A 27221-nucleotide genomic window follows, 5' to 3' on the forward strand; every position below is an offset into this window, starting at 1 on the left:
AAAAAAAAAAAAAAAAAAAAAAAAAAAAAAAAAAAAGCCAAGAAAAATAAGAAAAAGGGCTTGGAAGAAGGAAGGCATGTCAGGATCCAAGGCTAAAACTCAGGGCACCTGTCAACAAAGGTAGAAGTCCTGCCTTTACCCTCTTGAGTTTCAGAGATGAAGTTGCTCCCTCAATTTCTCACTCTAGGACTCCCTCCACACCAACCCCCTACCCTCCATCCTAGACCAAGCAACTGGCCGCCTGGCTGCAGACACTCGGCACACACCACTGGCCAGGGCTGACTTTCCTTCTTGCACTGGCCACTCATTGCCTCTGCAGACTCTGCACGTGGCGGGCAATGAAATGACCCTCCCTGCGGTCCCTCTGTGAGCAGAGCTGGCCCAGAGGGAAGCCCAGGGCTGCGTGTGTTCCGTTTCCCCTGACTGCACTAATCCCTGGTAACTGGGTTAGTCTGGCGGCTGAAAAAAAAAAAAAAAAATCCCAAACTGTTCTAATTAAAAGGCAGCTTTTCTTCTTGACACAAATTAAAAGCAGCTGTCACTGCAAGGCAGCCATCCCCAAGTCTACCGGCTTCCTCAGGCTCCAACTGGCAGGAACCACAGGCTGTTCCCTCTCCCTGCCTGCCCTCGATTCCCAAAGCCTTCCAGGAATGCCCTTCGGTCCCCAGGAACATCTAAAGCGGTGTCACCGTGGACAAGGTACTCAGCCCCTCTGTGTCCCCAGAAGCTCTTCTGTAGCGCACACGCAGCTGTAAGTGTAAGGGTCTCATAAGACTTCAATAAGAATGCTGGGAAAAGTGCATGGGATCGTGCGGAGGTTTTGGACTTTGGCTTTGAGATTGAGGAGACTGAAAAACTAGTGTCTTCCTGCAACACCCAGAATCGCCCCCCGCCCCCCTTTTCTTTTTTTTTTTTTTGAGACGGAGTTTCGCTCTTGTCACCCAGGCTGGAGTGCAGTGGCGCGATCTCAGCTCACCGCAACCTCCGCCCCCTGGGTTCAGATAATTCTCCTGCCTCAGCCTCCTCAGTAGCTGGGACTACAGGCACGCGCCACCACAGCCAGCTAATTTTTGTATTTTTAGTAGAGATGGGTTTCACCTTGTTGACCAGGATGGTCTCCATCTCTTGACCTTATGATCCACCCATCTCGGCCTCCCAAAGTGCTGGGATTATAGGTGTAAGCCACCGCGCCCAGCCTCCGCTCCCATTTCAGTTGGTCTGTGGTATGTTGTAAAATCCCTGTGTTTCAAAAGCCTCCCTCTGCCGTCCCCTGTGAGGCCAGGCGCTGTGGCTCATGCCTGTAATCCCAGCAGTTTGGGAGGCTGAGGTGGGCAGACTGTTCGAGGTCAAGACTTCCAGGCCAGCCTGGCCAACATGGCAAAACCACGTCTCTACTAAAAATACAAAAATTGGCTGGGTGTGGTGGCAGGCACCTCTAGTCCCAGCTACTCAGGAGGATGAGGCTTGAATTGCTTGAAGCCAGGAGGCAGAGGTTGCAGTGAGCTGAGATTGCACCGCTGCACTCCAGCCTGGGCAACAGAACGAGGCTGTGTTTCAGAAAAAAAATGAAAAAAAAAAGCCACCAGGTAGATTCTAATCTGGATCCAGGGTTGAAAACTGTATGTTCAAGCTCAGTGGTTGCCAAATTTTAGCCCGCATCAGAATCACCCGCAATAGTGCTATCCAATAGAATCCTATAATTATGAAAATGGTCACACAAACTTTCTAATATGTTAGCCATATGTGGCTACTTGAAATATGCCTGAAATATGCCTAGTGCAGCCAAGGACCTGACTTTTAAATGTTATTTAACTGTAATCAAGTTCAATGATCACATGGGGCTAGTGAGTACCCTGTTAGACAGTGCACATCAGGGGTGCTTCTTAAAACACAGGAGGCTGGGCATGGTGACTCATGCTTATAATCCCAGCACTTTGGGAGGCTGAGGTGGAAGGATCACTTGAGCTCAGGAATTCGAGACCAGCCTAGTAGCATAGCAAGACCCTATCTCTACAAAAAAATTTAAAACTTAGCCGGATGTGGTGGCGTACACCCATGGTCCCAGCTACTCAGGAGGCTGAGGCAAGAGAGGTTCACTTAAGCCTGAGAGGTCAAGGCTGCAGTGAGCTCTGATTGTGCCATACCACAGTACTCTAGCCTGGGCGACAGAGCAACACCCCATCTCAAAAAAAGAGAGAGAGAAAAGAAAAACAGCAGTGATGACATGGGGAAACGGTTCATTAAACAGTGAAACTGGGAATCTCTAAGGTGAATTACTTAGGGTTTTGGAGCAGAGCTACCTGTATTTAACTCCTGGATTCAAGCACTCTTCTCACCTTAGCCTCCTAAAGTGCTGGGTTTATAGGCATGAGCCACACCCCACTTGGCCACCTGCTGTTTTTCAAAAAGCAAGTGTTCTTTTATTGCTGAGTGCCTGCTATTCACCAGGCACTGGGCTAGAACAGAGAGAATGGAAAGATGAGTAGGTCATGGTTCCTCGTTTTAAGGAAGAGCTCAGCATCTCGTGGTAATATCAGCGAACGATGCATATAAAACCAGAGCAGGCTGGGCACGGTAGCTCATGGGAGGCCATGGCAGGCAGATCACTTGAGGCCAGGCGTTCGAGATCAGCCTGGCTAACATGGTGAAACCCCATCTCTACTAAAAATACAAAACATAGCCGGGCGTGGTGGCATGTGCCTATAATCCCAGCTACTTGGGAGACTGAGGCAGGAGAATTGCTTGAACCTGGGAGGCGGAGGTTGCAGTGAGCTGAGATGGTGCCACTGCCCTCCAGCTTGGGTGATGGAGTAAAATTCCATCTCAAAAAACAAAAACGAAAACAAAACACAAAAAGCCAGAAAGAACACGCATGAGATGCGGCACAAAAAAGATGGCTGGGCTCACCACCTGCTCTCCTCACTCATTCTCTCAGCTAATCAAGTACTCTTTTTTTTTTTTTTTAAAGATGAGGTTTCACCATATTGGCCGTGCCCAGCTAATCAAGTTCTCCTGAGCCTCATTGCCATCTCCACTTATTCATGGTCCATTGTCTGTCAGGAGCTGGAAGGACCACCCAAAGGTTGAAACATTTGACATGCTCTTCCCTGAACGCCACAGCAGCAGTGGCACGCAGCCAGCCAGCTCCAAGGAGAGGCAAGGGCCATGGGGAGACAGCTTGGAGCAGCTGAACTGCAACTCCTAGGCTGCACTTTCCCGGAGAATGACAATTCCAAGCATCTCACTCATGCCTGCATTCAGACCTAGCACATTCCAAAGCTAAATGCAGGCTGGGTGCGGTGGCTTATGCCTGGAATCCCAGCACTTTGGGAGGACAAGGCAGGCAGATCGCTTGAGCTCAGAAATTTGAGACCAGCCCGGCAACATAGTGAAGCCCCGTCTCTACAAAAAGTACAAAAAAATTAGCTGGGCACGGTGGTACGCACTGCAGTCCCAGCTACTTGGGAGGCTGAGGTGGGAGGATGGCTTGAGCCCCAGAAGCAGAGGTTGCAGTGAGCTGAGATTGCACCACTGCATTCCAGCTTGGGTGACAAAGCCAGACTGTCTCAAAAGAAACAAACAAAAAATAAATGAAAGCTAAATGCAAATGAATTCTGAATTATCCACCTCTGTTGTTCCCACTCAAATCCAAGCGATGAAAAGTTAGCCACAACAATGTATACTTGTTCATATACTTTTATGCAAACATTTCCAATGCTTTTTTTTTTTTCAAGATGGAGTCTTGCTCTGCTGCCCAGGCTAGAGTGCAGTGGTGCCATGTCTGATCACCGCAGCCTCCACTCACTGCAACTTCTGCCTCCCGGGTTCAAGCAATTCTTTTGTCTCAGGCACCTGAGTAGCTGGGATTACAGGTACACGCCACCACACCTGGCTAATTTTTGTATTTTCAGTAGAGACGAGTTTCACCATGTTGGCTAAGCTGGTCTCGAACTCTTGACCTCATCATGATCCACCTGCCTCGGCCTCCCAACGTGCTGGGATTACAGGCATGAGTCACCTCGTCTGGCCCCAATGCATTAAAAAATAAATAAACAAATGCACCTACATCACTTCTTTCAATCAGACTGGGAGTAGCTTAGGGCACAGACTGGATTCTGTGTTTTATTTTTATTTCTCCACTGGCTTTTGTACTGAAGCTATTGAGCCCTGCTCAAATGGCTTCCTAGTCAGCTGAGCATCCCTTTCTCCCACAAACCGCAGTTTCCAACTGTTTCTGGTGTTTGTCTTTCTTTCTTTCTTTTCTTTTCTTTTTTTTTTTTTTTTTTTTGAGACAGCATCTTGCTCGTCACCCAGGCTGGAGTGCAGTGGCGTGATCTTGGCTGACTACAATCTCTGCCTCCCAGGTTCAAGTGATTCTCCTGCCTCAGACTCCAAAGTAGCTGGGATTACAGGCATGCGCCACCATGCCTGGCTAATTTTTGTATTCTCAGTAGAGATGGGGTTATGTTAGGCCAGGCTGGTCTCCAGCTCCTGACCTCAGGTGATCCGTCCACCTCGGCCTCCCAAAGTGCTGGGATTACAGGCGTGAGCCACTGCGCCCGGCCTATTTCTGGTGTTTTTCTGACCACATCCTGTGCTGAAAACTGGTCAATACATTATGGAATTTGTCGCCCTGTCCCAGCCATAGCATGACACAAAACAGAATATTCTGGAAAAGAAGCCAGTAGCAGGCGTATCTGCACAGATGAACATGCTGAAGGAAGCTGAAATTCGGGGCAAGAGAGTCCAAGCCCCAGGAGTGAGCCCTGTGTGTCCACATGCAGAGAAGCCTGCCAGGCTTGTGCATGAGACCGCCAAGCGTGCACATGGAGACCTGCAACGCGGAACATCCTCTTTCAGTTGGATGCTTGTCGCGGAACGTACTGAGTCTCAGAACACTGGGCTTATGTTCCCCAGCGAAGGGAGGGGAGCCTGCTGGGAGGTGTGGGGAGGAGACACGCTGGAGAGAAAGGGACCAGCTGAGGCTTGTCAGGGAAGTGTTAGGGGTCTGCAGGCACCACAGTCTTGGCAGACGGGAGCCTGGAAGTGTGGCCAACTCCCCCTGCTCATGGAACAGGACTCTGTGCGCTTCTCATGTGGACTTGGGTGACAACCAGTCCTGACGAGCTTGTTCCCATGGCTGCCAACTCAAGAACAGACACGAGCCCTTCCTCCTCAGCAGAAATGGGGCCCGTGAGCCAGCCCAGCTCTGAGTGGCAGACAGGACCAGACCAAGGGTTGTGCAGGGCCATGGCCACGGCCCAGGGGTTGGCAAAGAGGTAAACCCTGTCTTTGGGATTTTGGAGGCCTGTGCTTCAGGAGGGAGGCCAGCAGGGAAGGGCAGCGTGCGATCTTTCTGCTCAAACATGAAACCACCCGCTTTGAAAATACCTAGGCAACCAAATGGGGTAGCTCAGGCCTGTCATCCCAGGACTTTGGGAGGCTGAGTCAGGAAGATACCTTGAGGGCGAGAGTTCAAGACCAGCCTGGGCAATACAGTGAGATCCCCATCTCTTCAAACAATATTAAAAAATCAGCCAGATGTGGTAGTGTGTGCCTGTAGTCCCAGCTGCTTGGAAGGCTGAGGTGAGAGGATCACTTGCTGGAGGCTGCAGTGAGCCATAACACGCCCAGCCTGGGCGACAGAGCAAGATCTTGTCTCTCTCTCTCACTCTCTCTCTTTTTTTTTTGAGATGGAGTCTTGCTGTGTTGCCTAGGCTGGAGTGCAATGGTGCAATCTTGGCTCATTCCAACCTCCACTTCCTGGGTTCAAGCAATTCTCCTGCCTCAGCCTCCCAAGTAATTGGGATTACAGGCATGTCCCACCATGCCCAGCTAATTTTTGAATTTTTAGTAGAGATGAGGTTTCACCTTGTTGGCCAGGCTGGTCTTGAACTTCTGACCTCAAGTGATCCACCCTTTTCAGCCTCCCAAAGTGCTGGGATGACAGGCGTGAGCCACTGTGCCCAGCAGAGACCTTTCTATTATAAAGACACATGGACATGTATGTTTATTTCAGTACTGTTCACAATAGCAAAGACCTGGAACCAACCCAAATGCCCATCAATGATAGACTGGATAAAGAAAATGTGGCACATATACACCATGGAATACTATGCAGCCATAAAAAAGGATGAGTTAATGTCCTTTGCAAGGACATATATGAAACTGAAAACCATCATTCTCAGCAAACGATCACAGGAACAGAAAACCAAACACTGCATGCTCTCACTCATAAGTAGTTACTGAACAATGAGAACACATGGACACAGGGAGGGGAACATCACACACTGGGGCCTGTTGGGGGGTGGGGGGCTAAGGGAGGGATTGCATTAGGAGAAATACCTAATGTAGATGATGGGTTGATGGGTGCAGCAAACCACCACGGTACATGTATACCTATGTAATAAACCTGCACATTCTACACGTGTATCCCGGAACTTAAAATATAATTTTAAAAAAATACCAAAGAGCTTCAGTCCCTCCCTGTAGAGGAATGGAAAGCCCAGAGATGGGGTATCAATGTCTCCATTTTCCTACCCCTTGTGCCTCACACCTTGCAGGGAGAGGAGGACTGGGAGTTGGGCGGTTGCCATGAGAATCTGGGTTAGACGGGAGGGAAGGGACTCACCCGTTTGGAAGAGGTTGAGTTCACACTCCAGGTAGTCAAACATCTCCACTGTTAACTGGAAACTGGACACAAGAGGAAAGAGAGCTTACACTCCACAGCCTGAGGCCGGTCTGTTACCGTCCCCTCCCGGACGCTCTACACTGCTGCCTCCGGTCCCCAATGCTCACGTGCGTGCGCAAACACACACAACTCCAGCTCCAAGTCTAAGCCCCATGGATACTATAGCCATTTGCAAATGCAGGCTGGTGAAGTGTCAACAGTAACATTGACAAGTCAGGTGCGGTGGCTCACAACTGTAATCCCAGAACTTTGGGAGGCTGAGGTGGGCGGATCACCTGAGGTCAGGAGCTCGAGATCAGCCTGGCCAACATGGTGAAACCCCATCTCTACTAAAAATATAAAAATTACCTGGGCGTGGTGGCAGGCACCTGTAGTCCCAGCTACTCGGGAGGCTGAGGCAGGAGAATCCCTGGAAAGTGAACCCGGGAGGTGAAGGCTGCAGGCAGCCGAGATTGTGCCACTGCATGCCAGCCTAGGTAACAGAGTGAGACTCCCTCTCAAAAAGAAAAAAAAAAGTGACAGTGACAGAGGGAGAGGATAGGTACCAGTGTTGGAGTTGGAGGGCTGAAAGTGAGGCAGACAGGAAAGCTTTGGGGTGTGAAACAGCCAGGCAGGGGTTCTGGATGAGGCACCAGCAATAAATAAGTGGCCCTAAGGCCCAGTCACCTGGTGGCTTTGGTGCCCACCCCAGCCAAGGCCCCTCCCATCAGGCCCTCGATGACCCATATGAGAAGTGACAGCATCCGCAAAAGCTTTCTCCCTCCCTGGGCTCAGGGCAGGTGCCACTTACAAGTTGTTCACGTCACTTTCTCCAGCCTCATCCAGCTGGCGGTCACTCATCTGCAGGTTGCCTGGGAACCTGGGATTCTGGAAAGGAGGCAGAGGGAGTCAGGATGGGGCACGTGAAGAACTCTCTTTCAGCCAGCCATGGTGGCACACACCTGCGGTCCCAGCTACTTGGGAGGCCCGGGTGGGAGGATGGCTTGAGCCCAGGAGTTTAAGGCTACAGGTCAAGGCCGCTGTATTCCAGCCTGGCTACAGAGTGAGACTCTACCTCAAAACAAGGAAAAAAGAAAAACTAGCTGGTGTCATCAATCATTGCTCAGTATCTATAGCACGATCCTGTCATTTGTGTGTTTGTCCCTGTGGCAAAGGGAAAAGGCCACAGAGATGGGTGGCCATTCCATCGTGGGGCTTCTACTTGTGCAAGTGAATACCTTAGGTTCTAGGCCAGGCGCGGTGGCTCCCGCCTGTAATCCCAGCCCTTTGGAGGCCAAGCTGGGCAGATCACTTGAGGTCAGGAGTTGGAGACCAGCCTGGCCAACATGGTGAAACCCCATCTCTACTAAAAATACAAAAATTAGCGAAGCCGGATGGTGCACGCCTGTAATTCCAGCTTCTCAGGAGGCTGAGACACAAGAATCTCTTGAACCCAGGGGGCAGAGGTTGCAGTAAGCCAAGATCGCGCCACTGCACTCTAGCTTGGGCAACAGAGCGAGACTCTGTCTCAAAATAAATAAATAAATCTTTAATTTTTTAAAGTTTTTGAGACAGAGTCTTGCTCTGTTGCCCAGGTGCAATCTCGGCTCACTGCAACCTCTGCCTCTGGGTTCAAGCAATTCTCCTGCCTCAGCCTTCCAAGTAACTGGGATTACAGGCATGCACCACCATGGTGCCATCAGGCCTGGTGAATCTGTGTATTTTTAGTAGAGATGGGGTTTCACCGTGTTGCCCAGGCTGGTCTCAAACTCCTAAGCTCAAGTGATCCACTGGCCTCAGCCTCCCAAAGTGCTGGGATTGTAAATAAATAAATCTAAACAAATTAAATAAAATGAGATGGGGTGTTGCTGTGTTGCTCAGACCGGTCTCGAACTCCTGGCCTCAAGTGATCCTCCCACCTCAGCTGCCCAAAGTGCTAGGATTACAGGCATCAGTCACCATTGTGCCCAGCTGCCGATGTTTCTCCACTCCACATCACCATGGCTCTTGCCTGTAGGTTTATTTGATTTGATCATTCCCCCTTTATAGCTCCTCGTCAAGGAAGATAGGCATCTCCTGGTCCCTACCTGGCATTCACCCAAGTCTCTGGCACCCGGGACACAGTTTTCCTTTGCCCCAAGTCATGCACCCTGAGATTACAACCTCTGACCTCCTCAATTTCAGTACTTTCACCTCGACTCCACCCCAAGCTACGTGCACTCTCTTTGGACTCTGCCATCATCTAAAACATCCCTGACTAGAACCCTCCACTCCAGCGTCTCCCTCTCTGGCTGCATCACCCAGGCCTCTGCCCTTACAGTCCTCTTCCGCCCTCAAATCCACCCTCTGTCTCAGACATGGCCAGTCCCCTCCTGCTCCCTCTCCTCCCCATCTCTCTGCCTGCATTTGCTTCTTGGCTCAGTCTGGACATCGTGACTGGTGGCCTGGCTCCACTCCCCACCCCCCTCGCCTGCCTTTCCACCACAGTGCTTCGAGGACCTGCTGAGCCTGGGTCCTTGTCATTGGCTCTGCACCTAGGGCCAGCTGCCAACGGTCCCTGGAAAAGGACTCACAGCTGGTGTCACTGTGCATTTACGCTCTCTGGCCTGAACATCCCTCTGTCAGCTCGGGCAGCTATAACAAGGTACCACACACTGGGTGGCTTAAACTACAGACAGTGTCTCATAGTTCTGGTGGCTGGGGAGCCCAAGGTCAAGGTGCTGACAGATTTCATCCCTGGAGGAGGGGCTTCATCCTGGTTACATCGCTTACATGGCAGAGGAGGGGGAAGCAACTCTCTCCTGCTTCTCTCTTGTTCTATTTTTTAGAGACACAGCCTCACTGTTGCCCACACTGGAGTACAATGGCGTGATCATCGCTCACTGCAGCCTCCAATTCCCAGGCTCAAGAGATCCTCCACCTTAGCCTCCTAAGTAGCTGGGACTACAGGCGTACACCACCATGCCGGGCTAATTTTTATTTTTTTATTTTTAGTAGAGATGGCATTTTGCCACTTTGGCCAGGCTGGTTTTGAACTCCTGACCTCAGATGATCCGCTTGCCTCGGCCTCCCAAAGTGCTGGGATTATAGGCATGAGCCACCACTCCTGGCCAGAGAATAAATTTTTCTTTAATGTGTGCGGGAGTTTTTCTTGTTGTTGTTTTCAAGATGGAGTCTCACTCTGTCGCCCAGGCTGGAGTGCAATGGCATGATTTCAGCTCACTGCAACCTCAGCCTCCTGGGTTTAAGCGATTCTACTGCCTCTCAGTCTCCTGAGTAACTGGGATTAACAGGTGCCCACCACCACGCCCGGCTAATTTTTTAGTATTTTTAGTAGAGACAGGTTTCACCATGTTGCCCAGGTTGGTCTTGAACTCCTGACTTCAGGTAATCCACCCGCCTAAGCCTCCCAAAGTGCTGAGATTATAGGCGTGAGCCACCACCCCCAGCCTAATTGAAAAAAAAATTGTTTTTTAAGAGAAGGGGTCTCGCTATGTTGCCCAAGTTGGTCTCACCTCAAGCCTCGGCCTCCCCAAGTGCTGGGATTGCAGGTGTGAGCCACTGCACCCAGCCTGCTTCCCCGCTCTTGTATGGCTAATTGCTAAAAACTCGAAAAGTCCTTTGCTCCTCCACACTTAGACAACACCAGCTTCCCCATTTTCCCTGTTTTCTAAAACCAGGAAAAACAAGAGAGCCATGAGCTCCAGAGCCTTTGGAAGCAAAGCCAGCTGCATCCTCCTTCCACCCTAATTCTTGAAGCCCACGTGACCATTCCCTTCTGCCCTTCCACGTGATTAAAAGCTAAGGGCCTGGCCATTGGCACTGGCTGCTTCTGATGCCACTGAACCCTGCCCTCTGCCTGTAAACAAGGAAAGGGGCCCTCCGATCTCTATCACCCCTGCAGCGCTGCCGCCCCGGCTCCCATCCCGCCCCCCTTCCTCCCTAACCTTCTTCCCAGCCTTGCTTTCTCCACTCCCTCCCTTCTCTCCTTTTCCACCTAAAATCCTACTGTAGGCTCTTCCTCCTTCCACTTCTCCTTTAATACTTTTCTTTTTTTGAGACAGAGTCTTGCTCTGTAGCTCAGGCTGGAGCGCAGTGGAGCCATCTCGGCTCACTGCAACCTCCGCCTCCTGGGTTCCAGCCATTCTCACGCCTCAGCCTCCGGAGTAGCTGGGATTACAGGCATGCACCACCATGCCTAGCTGATTTTTGTATTTTTTGTAGAGACAGGGTTTTGCCATGTTGGCCAGGCTGGTCTCGAACACCTGACCTCAGGCGATTCGCCCACCTGTGGCCTCCCAAAGTGCTAGGATTACAGGTGTGAGCCACTGCGCCCAGCTGGTTGCTCTTTCCAGTTGCAAAATGGGGAACAGAGAGTGCAGAAGACACAGGCCAAAATCCCAGCCCTCATCGCACCCCAGGGGCCTGGCGACAGCTTTCCTCTCGCACAGCTGGGGGACATGATTTGCACACTGCCCCAGAAACCCGGCAGTCTATTACCCGAAAGATCTGAGAACTGAGCCCAGGGAGGTGCTGAGGGCTATGGAGCAGGCGAGGCGACGGGGACGGTAGAATTGTCCGCAGAGACTCACTTTGGTGTGGTACTCCATCTTCGTTCTCAGCAGTTTCAGGTAGATGCTGCACAGCTGGCCATACCCCTCACTCAGGTGGCCCTTTCAGGAAGAGGAGAGGAAGAAGAGTCAACAGTAAGAACACGAGAATTGAGAGATCTATAGCCACAGATTTTTTTTTTTTTTTTTTTTTTTTTTTTTTTGAAATGGAGTCTCGCTCTGTTGCCCAGGCTGCAGTGCAGTGGCACAATCTCAGCTCACTGCAACCTCCGCCTCCCGGGTTCAGGCAATTCTCCTGCCTCAGCCTCCTGAGTAGCTGGGATTACAGGCACGCGCCACCATGCCCAGCTAATTTTTGTATTTTTAGTAGAGACGGGGTTTCACCATGTTGGTCAAGCTGGTCTCGAACTCCTGACCTCGTGATCCACCTGCCTCGGCCTCCCAAAGTGCTGGGATTACAGGCGTGAGCCACCGTGCCCGGCTGCCACAAATTCTTTGGTAAAGAATCTGTCTTCTTTTTCTTCTCCCCTTTATTTTATTTATTTAGAGATGGGGTCTAGCTCTGTTGCCCAGGCTAGAGTGCAGTGGCACAATCTTGGCTCACTGCAGCCTCTGCCTCCTGGGTTCCAGTGATTCTCCTGCCTCAGCCTCCTGAGTAGCTGAGATTACAGGCATGTGCCAGCATGCCTGCTCAATTTTTGTATTTTTAGTAGAGATGTGGTTTCATCATGTTGCCCAGGCTGGTCTCAAACTCCTGGCCTTGAGTGATCTGCCCACCTTGGCCTCCCAAAGGGCATGGATTACACTACAGGTGTGCGTCACCCCGCCCAGCTCATTTTTGTATTTTTTAGTAGAGATGGGGTTGGCCAAACTAGTCTTCAACTCGTGACCTCAGGTGATCCACCCAACCGCCTCAGCCTCCGAAAGTGCTGGGATTACAGGCATGAGCCACCTCGCCTGGCCATTTACCTTTCATTAATTAATTGATTAATTAACTAATTTTTTGACACAGAGTCTTGCTTTGTTGCCCAGGCTGGAATGCAACGCTGCTATCTCGGCTCACTGCAACCTCCACCTCCCGGGTTCAAGCGGTTCTCCTCCCTAAGCCTCCTAAGTAGGTGGGATTAGAGGCCTGTGCCACCACACAGGGTTAATTTTTGTATTTTTAGTAAATACAGGCTTTCACCATGTTGATCAGGCAGTCTCGAACTCCTGATCTCGTGATCCACCTGCCTCAGCCTCCCAAAGTGCTGGGATTATAGGTATGAGCCACTGCACCCGACCCTACCTTTATTCTTAAATGTAAAATACAATCAATCTGTTTTTCTTGTCTATATGCTGCTATTTTATTCAAGTTCTTAAACTTTCTTTCATTATTTTTAGTGACTGACCAGTATTATTGTAATTTATTGGACTGACTCAATAAATTCAAATGAGCTGAAGCCAATTCAAAACACTTGAAGGTTCTGCTATCATAAACTATTTCAATGAACGTTCCTTACAGCACAATCTTGTGTACAAACATAAGGACTTCTTTTGATAAATTCCGGACAAAGCTGCCTACTGAGGAATGTTGAGTTTAGTCAGGTGTGGTGGCTCACACCTGTTATCCCAGCACTTTGGAAGGCTGAGGTGGACGGATCACTTGAGGTCAGGAGTTTGAGACCAGCCTGGCCAACACTGTGAAACTCCGTTTCTACAAAAAATACAAAAATTGGCTGGGTGTGGTGGCACACGCCTGTAGTCCCAGCTACTTCAGAGGCTGAGGCAGGAAAATCACTTGAACCTGGGAGGCAGAGGTTGCAGTGAGCCGAGATTGTGACACGGCACTCCAGCCTGGGTGACAGAGTGAGACTCCATCTCAACGACAACAACAAAAAATGTTGAGTCTCCCACCCTTGGCAAAATCACAGTGGGCTGTTTTCTTCCGTGTATCTAAGGAGTGGAGGGAACATCTCCTCCAGATGGATTCAATAGACTGATAGCATCTGCACTATTTTTTTTTTTTTTTTTTTTTTTTGAGACGGAGTTTCGCTCTTGTTACCCAGGCTGGAGTGCAATGGCGCGATCTCGGCTCACCGCAACCTCCGCCTCCTGGGTTCAGGCAATTCTCCTGCCTCAGCCTCCTGAGTCGCTGGGATTACAGGCATGCACCACCATGCCCAGCTAATGTTTTGTATTTTTAGTAGAGACGGGGTTTCACCATGTTGACCAGGATGGTCTCGATCTCTTGACCTCGTGATCCACCCGCCTCGGCCTCCTGAAGTGCTGGGATTACAGGCTTGAGCCACTGCGCCCGGCCCAGCATCTGCACTATTACACATGGGATGGGGACCTGTCAAGCCAGGCTTGGTGGCTCATGCCTGTAATCCCAGCACTTTGGGAGGCTGAGGACAGGGGATTGCTTGAGCTCAGGAGTTTGAGAACAGCCTGGCCAACATGGCAAAACCTCATCTCTACAAAAAATTTAAAAATTAGCCAGGTGTGCTGGTGTGGCACCTGTGGTCCCAGCTACTCAGGAAGCTGAAGTCGGAGGATCGCTTGAGCCCACGAGGCTGAGGCTGCAGTGAGCTGTGATCACGTCACCGTACCTCCAGCCTTGGTGACAGAGCAATAAATTTGTCTCAAAACACCACCACCACCACCACACACACAAAAGACTGCCCTCTTGGTATAGGAGAAGTAAAGGTAAATAACAAAATGACAAATGCTTGTATTACTGCACTGAGAAAGTCCGTCCTAAGGACTATGAAGAATTCTACAGCCTCAAATCACTGCTGTGATCAAGGGGAGGAAAATCGGCCGTAAATTCACAAAATCTAGAGCTAAGAATTTATTTTTGCCTGATCGCAATGGTAGCAAATGCCAATTCTCTCTGGATGAACCTGCCTTCATTACACACTTCAAAGAATTCCCACAGACAAAATTCCAAGGAAGATGAGCAGCTTACAGTAGAAAATTGCTGAACACAAAGGAAACTACACAACATGGGCAAAATGTACCAAAAGTGATGGAGGACAGAAACAGATCTCTAAGGACTTTAGATAATGGGATTACAAAATAAATTCAAAATAACTATGTATCATATATCTAAAGAAATAAGAGACTGTTTCAAAAATATACATGGGGCATCATAAATTATAAAGGAGGAGAATCAGGGCTGGGCACAGTGGCTCCTCCTGCCTGTAATCCCAGTGCTTTGCGAGGCTGGGAAGATCGCTTAAGCTCAGGAGTTTGAGACCACCCTGGGCAACATGGCAAAAGCCTACATCTACAAAAATTAGCTGGTCCATACCAGGTGGCAAGATCACCTGAGCGTGGGAGGTTGAGGCTGCAGTAAGCCATGATCGTGCCACTGCACTCCCGCTGGGGTGACAGAGTGAGACCCTGTCTCAAACAATAACAACAACCCCCTGCAAAAAACAAGCAGATTTGAAAAAAAAAGAACTTCAGGAAATGAAAACTGTACTAATTGGGCTGAGTGTGGTGGCTCATGCCTGTAATCCCAGCACTTTGAGAGGCCAAGGTGGGTGGATCACCTGAGGTTAGGAGTTTGAAACCAGTCTGCCCAACATGGTGAAACCCCATCTCTACGAAACATACAAAACTAGCTGGGTGTGGTGGTGCATGCCTGTAATCCCAGCTGCTTGGAAGGCTGAGGCAGTGAATCGCTTGAACCTGGGAGGCGGAGGTTGCAGTGAGCCGAGATCACACCATTATTGCACTCCGGCCTGGGCAACAAGAGTGAAACTCCGTCTCACACACACAAACAAAAAAAAAAAAAAAAAAAAAAAAAAAAGAAAAGAAAAGAAAACTACTAAATGAAATTGAAAATCTTATGGAGAAGTTTAATAACACATTACACCCAACTGGAGAGGAGGCAAACTGAAGGTTAGTGATGATAAAAAGTGTCCAGAATACAGCAAAGACAAATAGGTAGAAAAAACTGAAAGAGTCGTTTAGAGACACGAGGGGTAGGATGAGAAAATCTGACTCATGTCTAGCCAAAACCTGAGAAGTGGCTGGGTGCATTGGCTGACAACTGCAATCCCAGCACTTTGGACAGTGTGCCAAGGCTGAGGAGGGAAGATCGCTTGAGGTCAGGAGTTCGAGACCAGGCTGGCCAACATGGCGAAACCCCGTCTCTACTAAAAATACAAAAATTAGCTGGGTGTGGTGGTGCATGCCTATAGTCCCAGCTACTTGGGAGGCTGAGGCAGGAGAATCGCTTGAACCCGGGAGGTAGAGGTGGCAGTGAAACTGAGCAACAAAGTAAGACTCCATAACAAAAAAAAAAAAAAAAAAGATCTGAGAAGGAAAAGATAGAATGGAACGCCGGCACTGTCTCAAGTGACAATGAGACATTTTCACAACGAATAAAAGACACTAAACCACCATCCAAAGAATCCAAAATAAATTCATTCCTAGACACATTCTAAGATCTTAAAATCCCCAGATAGAAAACACATATCAGCTTCAAAGGAGCAATAGTATCTCACACCTGACTCCATGAAAATAATCAAAGGCAGAAGTCAGCGGAAAGATATCTTGAATAATATCCTCTATGTGCTAAGGGAAAATAACTGTCACCCAAAAACCTAAACCCAGAGAAAATACCTCCTATAAGTGAGGTTGAAATAATGACATTCTCAGTTGGGTGCAGTGGCTCATGCCTATAATCCCAGCACTTTGTGAGGCCAAGGCGGGCAGATCACCTGAAGTAAGGAGTTCAAGACCAGCCTGGCCAACATGGCGAAACCCTATTCACTACTAAAAATACAAAAATTAGCCAGTCATGATGGTGGGCGCCTGTAATCCCAGCTACTTGGGGATTATAACCTCCGTCTCCCAGGTTCAAGTGATTCTCCTGCCTCAGCCTTCGAGTAGCTGGCAGAGGTTGCAGTGAGCTGAGATTGTGCCAGAGCCTAGGCAACAGAGCGAGACTCTGTCTCCAAAAATAAATAAATAAACATAATAATAATAATAAAAATGACATTCGCAAACAAGCAAACACAGTGTTAGCCACCAGTAGACTGTCATTATGGAAGTTCTAAAAGAAATAATTCAGGCAGAAAGAAAGTGTTTTCAGATGGAAGATCTGTGGATAACACTGAATAAAACAAGTAAAATAAAACAATAAGTTACAGGGTTTAAAGATAAACAACCAAAACCAAAATACATGGTTATACTAACATACAAATTGAGGGACTGAATGGAACTAAAATATTATAAAGTATTTGTGTTATACAGAAAACAAAGATATGAAAGGCAGACCTAGGTAAACCAAGCAAGCATTTTGTAATTATTAGAGAACATACCAAAAACAAAAAAGTAGATTTTTTAACCTACCAAATAGTAATGAGGAAAAAAACAGAATGAGAAAAAAACACCCAGCTCATCCAAAAGAAGGCAAGGAATGAAAGAAATAGAAGCAGAGCAGACAGGACAAATAGCATAAAATAAAATGGGAGAAAGAGAAATCTAAACATATCATGTATCATAATAAATGTAAATGGACTAAATGACCAGTTAAAAGACAAAGACTATCATTCTGAAAAAAAAAAATCACACAAAATCCAACCAAATGTTATTTATAAATGTTATTTCTAAAATATAAAAATACAGGAATGCTTAAAGTAAAAAGATGGAGAAATATATACCAGGCAAATTACCTAAGCTTTACATGTTACAGGGAAAGTTTTCTAGCACATGGTTGGGCAATCTGGGAACAACTCTCAACTTTGTTCTGGTACTAGTATTGTGACTTTAGGACAAGCTGCTTCCCTTTCTGGGCCTGTGTTTCCTCACCTGTGATAGGTAGATAGGACTACACAGTTGCTAACATTTTATAAGTGCAGACAGATACAGGTAAGACTGTGCAAAAAGGCTAAATAGTAGTTCTCAACTGGTAGAGGCAGAAGAACATATCAGAGTCAACAAAGGAGACTTTTTTTTTCTTTTTGAGATAGAGTCTTGTTCTGTCGCCCAAGCTGAAGTGCAGTGGCCCAATCTCAGCTCACTGCAACCTCCGCCTCACAGGTTCAAGTGATCCTCCTGCCTCTCGAGTAGCTGGGATTACAGGCACACACCACCATGCCTGGCTAATTTTCGTATTTTTAGTAGAGACAGGGTTTTACTATGTTGGCCGAGCTGGTCTCAAACTCCTGACCTCAGGTTATCCGCCTGCCTCAGCCTCCTAAAGTGCTAGGATTACAGGCATGAGCCACTGCACCTGGCCAAGGGAGAGTCTTCAAAATGCAGATTATCCCTCTCTATATACACATCCATGGACATCGGAATATGGGGTGATTGGGGTGTGTGTATAGAAATGCTCGTTTCCTTTGACTGTGATATGGCCACCTACCTCCTCCCTCATCCTAAAGCACTGAGAATCCCTAAACAGGAAAGAAAAATCTCTGGCATTAAGAATTGGGTATGCTTCTTGCTGCCATGTCTTGTAAAAAAAAAAAAAGAAGAAAAAAAAAAAGAATTGGGTATGCTTGGTTGAGAGAGATGGCTTATGCCTGTAATCCCAGCACTTTGGAAGGCCGAGGTGGGTGGACCACGAGGTCAGGAGATGGAGACCATCCTGGCCAATATGGTGAAACCCTGTCTTTACTAAAAATACAAAAATTAGCTGGGCATGGTGGCAGACACCTGTAATCCCAGCCGCTCAGGAAGCTGAGGCAGGAGAATTGCTTGAACCCGGGAGGTGAAGGTTGCAGTGAGCCAAGATCGTGCCACTGCACTGCAGCCTGGGTCACAGAGCAAGACTTTGTCTCAAAAAAAAAGAATTGGGTATGCTAATTCTAATTCTCAATGCACTGTGACTCCAAAGGGACCAGTGGAAGAAGAGAAGCAGGAACTGTGGGCTGGGCACTGTGGCTCATGTGTGTGATCCCAGCATTTTGGGAGGCTGAGGTGGGAGGATTGCTTGAGGCCAAGAGTTCAAGACCAGCCTGGGCAGCATAGCAAGACCCTGTCTCTACCAAACAAGAAAGAAAGGAAAAAAAAGCAGGAACCATGGCAGTGTAACTATTGCTGAGGAATCCCAATGCCTGGACAGCTTTGTGACATGAGTTTCCATTGGCAGGAGAAGTTCCCAGGCCCTGGAACTTTCCTGAAGACTATGGATATCATGGTACTCTTTGGGGGCATTCTTAGTCCCTCCCTGATGCTCATGGAGAAATCCTCAACAAGCTGAAGGAGATGAAGTTATTTCATTCTCCAGTCCTTGCTCTGCGGCCTCTGGGGAAGGAGAGGAGGAGTAGACAGCTCCTGGGTTCATCTTCAAACTCACCCACATCCTGCTCATGTCACTCAGCTCATTTCTGTATCTCAGAGAGTCCTTCAGGACCTGCAGAGGGGAAGGCACCGGCCGTGAGAGAACGGAGAAGGAAGGAGAGACAAAGTGAAGGAGAATGGAGAGAGGCGGAGGTGAGGCTGGGGCGGGAGGACAGGCTGATGGGAGAGAGCTCAGCCACCTCTAATGGGAACCCAAAGGCCAGGAGAAGGGGGCAGTGTGGGAGAGGACAGCGGCCTCTGTGGCCCAGGCGGTCACTTTCCCCACAAGGGCCCCTGGCTCCCTGCCACCGTACAGTCCCAGGAACTCACGTTCGGGTGTCCATCTCGGAGGAGTTTGTGGAACACATGGCAGAACTTCCAGCAGAGCACTGCGTTGCTGGACAGAGGCAGGCGGTTGACGACAGACCAAAAGGTCTGTGCCCCTTTCTCATGGTGGGTGCCCAGTATGCACGGTGAGGGAGGGTTATGGAAAACAACGACATGGGCCCTGCCTCCTGGGAGCCAGTCTGTACCCAGCCACTGCAGGGGGTCAAGCCCGCACCTAGCCACTGCAGGGGGTCAAGCCTGTACCCAGCCACTGCAGGGGGTCAAGCCTGTACCCAGCCACTGCAGGGGGTCACGCCCACACCCAGCCACTGCAGGGGGTCACGCCTGTACCCAGTCACTGCAGGGGATCACACCATACCCAGCCACTGCAGGGGATCACACCATACCCAGCCACTGCAGGGGATCACACCTGCACCCAGTCACTGCAGGGGATCACACCATACCCAGCCACTGCAGGGGATCACACCCGCACCCAGCCACTGCAGGGGATCACACCCACACCCAGCCACTGCAGGGGATCACACCCACACCCAGTCACTGAAGGGGACCGAGGCTGCACCCAGCCACTGCAGGGGATCATGCCCACACCCAGCCACTGCAGGGGACCAAGCAGTTGTGCCAGCTGTGGTTGGCAGTGACTTGGAGGGAGTGCCACTCAGATCTAAGTACCATAGAACTGTACGTTCGTTCTGGGAGTTTTAGGGCAGATGGCAATACTTGTTCTAATAAAATCCACTTGATTAGACAATTTCTCAAGATGGAAGTATCTTGAGAGAGAGGTGTGTCTTTTTCTAATTTGAACAAATGCCCTGTAGGCCAGGGTAGTATTGGGTTGCCCTTTCTGTGAGAATGCTGAGTTGGTGATGGGTCCCTTGGGAATAACGACAGCTATTTGTTGTGGTGGTTGAGATGGGGTCTTGCTCTGTCGCCCAGGCTGGAGTGCAGTGGTGTGATCGCAGCTCACTGTAGCCTCAAACTCCCCGGTTCAGGCAATCCTCCCACCTCAGCCTCCTAAGTAGCTTAGGCTATAGGCATGCACCACTATGCCTGGCTAAGTTAAATTTTTGGTAGAGAGCTTGCTATGTTGCCAAGGCTGGTCTCAAGCTTCTGGCCTCAAGCAATCCTCCCCTTTTGGCCTCTCAAAGTGCGGAGGTTGCAGGTATGAACCACTGTGCCTGGCCTTATGACCCCTAACTTTTTAACAATACTTGAACGGCTGGGTGCGGTGGCTCACACCTGTAATCCCAGCACTTTGGGAGGCCGAGGCAGGTGGATCACCTAAGGTCAGGAGTTTGAGACCAGGCTAGCCAACATGGTAAGACCCCGTCTCTACTAAAAACACAAAAAATTAGCTGGGTGTGGTGGCGGGCACCTGTAATCCCAGCTACTCAGGAGGCTGAGACAGAAGAATTGCTTGAACTTGGGAGGCAGAGGTTGCAGTGAGCTGAGATTGTGCCACTGCACTCTGGGCAACAGAGCAAGACTCCATCTCTATATAAATAAATGTCCATCTGGCCTCACATGATTTTAAGTTCAGCATCCAGATCTCTGTCATTAGTGAGCCCTTTTTGGAGCGAGGAATTTCCCTTGTCTTTTGTAATTGTGTATTTCCACGCAATTCAGTAACTGGGCACTATCAACCGTAAGGCCAACTCTGTGCCCGGAACTTTAAGCTTCCCTCAGCAAGGCTCAGGTCTCAAGGGCAGTGTCACTTAGGGCAGAAAGACTTGCCTCAGGTAGGAAACTAAATGACTCACCCAGAGCACACGTTATTTTGGTTGTGAGCTGGACGATACCACATAGTTTCTTTCCTTGATGACATTTTCATTTAGAGAGGGGTGGGCTTGAACAGATATTTGGGTCTGGAAGCTAAAGTCAGCTTTTGGTGTAAGAGTGTTTCTTTCTTTTCTTTCTTTCTTTTTCTTTTCTTTCGAGACAGGGTCTTGCTCGGTTGCCCAGGCTAGAGTGCAGAGTGGCACGATCTTCGCTCACTGCAGCCTCCGCCTCCCAGGTTCAAGTGTTTTTCGTGCCTCAGTCTCCCAATAGCTGGGATCACAGGCATGTGCCACCATGCCTGGCTAATTTTTGTATTTTTAGCAAAGAAGGGGTTTTGCTATGTTGCCCAAGCTGGTCTCGAACTCCTGGCCTCAAGAGATCTGCCCCGCTTGGCCTCCCAAAGTTCTGGGATTACAGGCGTGACCCACCACACCTGGCCTTGGTGTAGGAGTGATTTCTGAAATAATTTTTGGTTCCACCTAAAGTGCAGCCCCTACAGACTGCAGGAAGCAGTGAGGAGAGACTGGCAGCCCCCAGCCTCCCACACTCACTTCTCCCAGCAAACAGGGCTTACTTTTCCTGAAAGGAGCCTCCTAAACAGAGCTAGCCAGGCACCCTGGCTTTATTTTATTAAATTTAAATTACTTTTCTTAATTTATTTTTTAAGAGTCTCCTTCTGTTGCCCAGCCTGGAGTGCAGTGGTGAAATCATAGCTCATTGCAGCTTCCAACTCCTGGGCTCAAGCGATCCTCCCTACTCAGCCTCCCAAGTAGCTGGGACTATAGGCATGCACCACCACACTCAACCAATTTTTTATTTTTTGTAGAGAGGGATCTCGCTATGTTGCCCTTGGTCTTGAACTCCTGGGTTTATCTGATCCTCCTGCCTTGGTCTCCCAAAGTGCTGGGATTACAGGTGCAAACCACCGCACCTGGCTGAGACGCCCTGACTTTCAAATGGGCAAGGGGACCTTCCTGGCATTCTTTCACATTATAAGCATTTGTATGCCCCAGTTATGTGTCAAAGACTGTAAAATGCATTCAAGGAGAAAAAAGAAAGAAAATAAGAAAAATAAGACTCAGTCCCCAGCCCTCTGGGAGTGAGTATCAAGGTGGCGGGCCACACTGTTCAGCATTTGGGCGTCTGTGATAAACATCTAAGCAGCATTTCTGAAGTCGGACTTCCTAATGCTTATTTAGTTTGTATCTAAGGCAGCTGACATAAGACTCGATAATACACAAAGGGGCTGAGCGTGGTGGCTCACGCCTGTAATCCCAGCACTTTGGAAGGCCCAGTGGGTGGACTGCTTGAGCTAGCTGGGAGTTCAAGACCAGTCTGGACCACAGCAAGACCCTGTCTCTGTAAAAAATTAGCCAGGCATGATGGTGTGTGCCTATAGTCCCAGCTACTTGGGAGGCTGAGACGGGAGGATCACTTGAGCCCAGGAGTTAGAGGCTGCAGTGAGCCTCCAACTGATTGTGCCACTGCACTTCAGCCTGGGTGACAGTGTGTGACCCTGCCTCAAAAAAAAAAAAAAAAAGAAAAAAATCTTAGGGATATCTTTAACTAGGCGTTTAAAACTCCACAGTATGGAGTTGATTTTTCAACGTTTATTCACCATTTAGAAATTGTGAATCAGGGACTAATAGAATGCTAAAGCTGGATTCTTAAATCTTTCAAAAAAAAAATTTTTTTTGAGACTGAATTTCGCTCTTGTTGTCCAGGCTGGAGTGCAATGGCATGATCTCAGCTCACCACAACTTCTGCCTCCTGGGTTCAAGTGATTCTCTTGCCTCAGCCTCCCAAGTAGCTGGGATTACAGGTGCCCACCACCATGCCCAGCTAATTTTTGAATTTTTAGTAGGATGGGGTTTCACCATGTTGGCCAGGCTGGTCTTGAACTCCCGACCTCAGGTAATCTGCTTGCCTCCACCTTTCAAAGTGCTGGGATTACAGGCATGAACCACCGCACCCGGCCTGAAATCTTCTTTGTCCAACTCTTTGATTGAACAGAAAGTGATGTAAGGCTCATGGAGGCCCCACTCAAGGTCCCAGAGTGAGCCTGAGAGTTCCAGGACCTTGTAGGATCCCTTCCCTCCTCCCAGGAAGCCTCCCTGGCAGTGTGTGACCTGACCTTCCTGCTGTAGGCCTGGCCTCCCTGCCCGCATGTCTTGTCCTGAAGAGCATGCTGCCCAATGACAACTCTCTCCCTTACGCATATCTTTTGTTTTATTTAAGACGGAGTCTCACTCTATTGCTTAAGCTGGAGTCCAGTGACACGATCTTGGCTCACTGTAACCTCTGCCTCCTGGGTTCAAGCAATTCTCCTGCCTCAGCCTCCTGAGTAGCTGGGATTACAGGCATGCGCCACCACGCCCAGCTAATTTTTTGTATTTTTAGTAGAGACGGGGTTTCACCATGTTGGCCAGGCTGGTCTTGAACTCCCAACCTTGTGACCCACCCACCTCGGCCTCCCAAAGTGCTGGGATTACAGGCGTGAACCACTGCGCCTAGCCCCTCACTCATATATCAGACTGATCACAAATTATTAGTAGGTCAAGGCTGTGTCATTTCCTCTGAGAAAATCAACTGAGCCATTTAAAATAAAGGCTTTTTCTTGGTTTGGTTTGAATCATTGCAAGGGTACCAAATGTGATAGAAGAAAGCAAGGGGCCTGTGTCTTTCTGGGGGAAAAAAAAAGAGTAAGAGCCAGCTAGGCTTGCTGTAGGGATAGACTTCTGGGTTAGCCTAGAGAGGTTCCACAGCCCCCATCCTAAATCCAGCCAAAGCATCTTCCTGCTAACGGCGAGCTGCTTTCCCTCTACCAAACAGTTCACATGCCGCACTAAGCAATGCTGGGCTTCTCTGGCTATCTAACCTGGAGGGTTGGTCGCCTTCATGGGTTTGGGACAAGCTGCTCTGTCCCGATGGCTTTGGGACACACTGCTCTGGCCTGCCTCGCTGCAGCACAGCCACCAAGAGCCCAGGTGAGGAGGAGCTTCCCATTGCAGACAGAAGTCCAGCCTCCGAGGCTGGGTGTGGTGGCTCATGCCTATATAATTCCAGCGCTTTGGGAGGTCAAGACAGGAAGATGGCTTGAGCTCTGGCATTTGAGAACAGCCTGAGCAACACGGTGAAACCCCGTCTCTACCACAAACACAAAAAATTAGCCAGGGGTAGTGATACACACCTGTGGTCCCAGCTACTTGGGAGGTTGAGGCAGGTGGATCGTTTGAGCCTGGGAGGCGGAGGCTGTAGTGAGATCACGCCACTGCACTCCAGCCTGTGCGACAGAACAAGACTCTGTCTCAACAACGACAACAACAACAAAAGAGGCCTGGCACAGTGACTCACACCTGTAATCCCAGCACTTTGGGAGGCTGAGGCGGGCGGATCATGAGGTCAAGAGATCAAGACCATCCTGGCCAACATGGTGAAACCCCGCCTCTACTAAAAAATACAAAAATTAGCTGGGCGTGGTGGTGTGTCTGTAATCCCAGCTACTCAGGAGGCTGAGGCAGAAGAATTGCTTGAACCTGGAAAGCAGACATTGCAGTGAGTGGAGATGGAGCCAGTGCATTCCACCCTGGGCAACAAAGCAAGACTGTCTCCAAAAAAAAAAAGTCCGGACTCCGCTTGCCCAGAACTCCTCCTTGCTCTGGCCCAGCACACTGAGAGTTAAAAGCTTAGCCACCCCCCTGGCAGCCTCTCTCCTTCAGCCTTTGGGGATTAAGCTCTCCAGCTCCAGGATTCTGCCACTCAAAGGCAGAGCCCTAGGGATTCACCAGCCAGTATGGTCCTGCACCTTTCTACAAAGCCATAGGCTGCTCCTATGTGTGTGGGGTTTACCAAAGGGCTTTCAAGTCACCGGTTCCCTAATCCACTTCAAGGCTCTTGTCTTCTGTCCTCTGGCATAGATTGAATCTGTTCATGAAGGTAGAGCCCCTGCCTCGGTTTAAGGTCAACCAACCACTGAAGCTAAGACTCTCTTTTTTCAGCTGGGCGTGGTGACTCATGCCTGCAATCCCAGCACTTTAGGAGGCTGAGGTCAGGCGTTCAAGACCAGCCCGGCCAACATGGCAAAACCCTATCCCTACTAAAATTACAAAATTAGCAGGGTGTGGTGGCACACGCCTGTAATCCCAGCTACTCAGGATGCTGAGGCACAAGAATCACTTGAATCCAGGAGGCGGAGGTGGCAGTGAGCTGAGAACATGCCACTCCCCTCCGGCCTGGGAAACAGAGTGAGACTATCTCAAAAAAGAAAAAAAAATACTCTTTTTCTTTCTTTCTTTCTTTTTTTTCTGCTTTCATGCTCAGAAAAGGAGATGATTATTGATTGTCTCTGTGGGCAAAGAGAGGACCTGGAGGGCTTTGATAGCTGGTGAAAACCCCTCCTGACCCTCAGGAGATCTCTCACCGGAAAGTGACTTTCGAGTGACTTCGACATTCTCCAAAGCTTGAGTCGGCCAGGCGCAGCGGCTCTCCCCTGTAATTCCAGCACTTTGGGATTGCAGAGGAGGGAGGACTGCATGAACCCAGGAGTTGGAGGCTGCCGTGAGCTGTGATTGAGCCACTGCACTCCAGCCTGGGCAACACAGCAAGACCCCATTTGGAAACAGAAAACAAGGAATGCTTAAGTCCTCAAGGAGAGGAGCAGGATCTTTGGCAAGTTGAAAGGCCTGGGCTCCACGGCCTCCTTGGTCTCTGCCACCCTGAGGTCTGTGCTCTCTGGGAAGCTGCTGTCATCAGAAGCTGAAGGGGCCTGGCCTGCGCAGGGCTGCCTCTTCCTGGAGCTGAGCAAGGGAGCCTGGCCCTGACCTCAGTCCCCACAATTTAACCTCCCTCGTGGTCGGTCTTCCAAGCAACATCCAAAAGGATATTTCTGGCGTGTTTTTCCTTTACAGCCACTTCCTGCGTATTAATGGCCTTATTGATGCTGACAGTCTGAAAAACAAGAAGGGGGAGGGGAAGGAGGATGAGATGAATCAGCCTCTGAGAGTGGCTGAGACCCTCCCAGTTGCCCGCCCCTTTCTCCTCCTCCAGGGATCCTACCCCTGCCCCACGGGTGGTCGGTCCCTCTGCAGGCGCCCAGCTGGGGGCAGAGGTGGGGGCCAGCTGGCCGGGCTGTCCTGAGGGAGCGGGCACTGCTGCCTGGCATTGGCTGTGCCCAGCTGCTGCTCCTGCCTGCCACTCACTCCCTTGGCACAACACATGGCAATTAAAGCCCGCACAAAGAGATGCTTTTCAGCACCCAGGGAAACATTAGTTCTCCCGGGAGCGGGAGGAAGAGGCGCAGAGATCAGGGAGCAACAAGGGAACCACCGTGGCCCAGGACCCCCCAGCTGCCTCTCTCTCCCCTCTAAACCTTACACAGAGCCTTCCCCAGCTGGCCAGCACTGGCATGGCCACTAAGTCTTTGTTTTCCCACACTCTTGGGCATTTTCCAACTCCTAAGCAAATTCCTTGTACTTCCTTAACGACATCAAAGGACATTAAACATTCCCTCTCAATCCTTTTTAAAGTAACTTTTATTCTTTTTTTTTTTTTGAGAAGTCTTGCTCTGCCGCCCAGGCTGCAGTGCAGTGGCATGATCTCAGCTCACTGCAACCTCTGCCTCCCGGGTTCAAGCAATTCTCCTGCCTCAGCCTCCCAAGTAGCTGAGACTACAAGTGCATGACACCATGCCAGGCTAATTTTTGTATATTTAGTAGAGACGGGGTTTCACCATGTTAGTTGGCCAGCTGGTCTCGAAATCCTGACCTCCGGTGATCCGCCCACCCCAAAGTGCTGGGATTACAGGCTTTTTTTTTTTTTTTTTTTTAACACAGAGTCTTGCTCTGTCACCCAGGCTGGAGTGCAATGGTACAATCACAGCTCACTGCAACCCCTGCCTCCCGCGTTAAAGTGACTCTCCTGCCTCAGCCTCTCGAGTAGCTGGGATTACAGGCGTGCACTACCATGCCTAAGTAATTTTCATATTTTTAGTACAGACAGTTTTCACCATGTTGACCAGGCTGGTCTCGAACTCCTGACCTCAAGCGATACTCCTGCCTCTGCCTCCCAAAGTGCTGGGATTACAGGAGTGAGCCACTGCGCCCAGCTAAATCATAACTCTTTTTAATTTTGCAAAGCACGTATACATAGGAGTACCATTTGTACAAACACAGAAATGTGATTATTCCATGTTGGCTGTTTTCTAAAGTACAGGTTTTCTCCTTTTTCTGTTTTGATGTCATTCTATCCCTGACCCATATTAAAAACCTGTTATGTGTCACATACATATACCCACACATACACATAAATACCTACACACGGAACAGGTTACAAAAATTAGATTGTCACATACAGATTTCTCTACATCTTGCTGTTCCTACTTAAATGTATCTCCTGGAAAATTCTGTAAATGGGGTATAAAACCCCCTTTTTTTTCTGGAGACAGGATCTTGTTATCTCCCCCAAGCTGGAGTGCAGTGGCATAATCATGGCTCACCGCAGCCTCCAACTCCTGGGCTCTAGCGATCCTCCTGCCTCAGCCTCCTGAGTATCCACCATGCTCAGTTACTTTCTTT

General features: G+C 49.4%; 1 protein-coding gene across 5 annotated transcripts in view; it reads right to left on the bottom strand.

The window, feature by feature from the left end:
- HIP1 (huntingtin interacting protein 1) overlaps positions 1 to 27221 on the bottom strand; it is a 212411-nt gene that overhangs the window by 42436 nt on the left and 142754 nt on the right. For all 5 annotated transcript variants that reach the window (XM_032254993.1, XM_032254994.1, XM_032254997.1 and 2 more), the window contains exons 2-7: positions 25533 to 25596; positions 18856 to 18998; positions 18542 to 18598; positions 11263 to 11343; positions 7482 to 7558; positions 6632 to 6693 (exon numbers count right to left, since the gene is read on the bottom strand). In XM_032254993.1, the coding sequence (XP_032110884.1) occupies positions 6632 to 6693; positions 7482 to 7558; positions 11263 to 11343; positions 18542 to 18598; positions 18856 to 18998; positions 25533 to 25596 (484 nt within the window). The remainder of the gene's footprint in view (positions 1 to 6631; positions 6694 to 7481; positions 7559 to 11262; positions 11344 to 18541; positions 18599 to 18855; positions 18999 to 25532; positions 25597 to 27221) is intronic.

Source organism: Sapajus apella, unplaced genomic scaffold, assembly GCF_009761245.1.
Source record: "Sapajus apella isolate SASKATOON/1434 unplaced genomic scaffold, GSC_monkey_1.0 scaffold88, whole genome shotgun sequence".
In the NCBI taxonomy this organism is placed as follows: domain Eukaryota; kingdom Metazoa; phylum Chordata; class Mammalia; order Primates; family Cebidae; genus Sapajus; species Sapajus apella.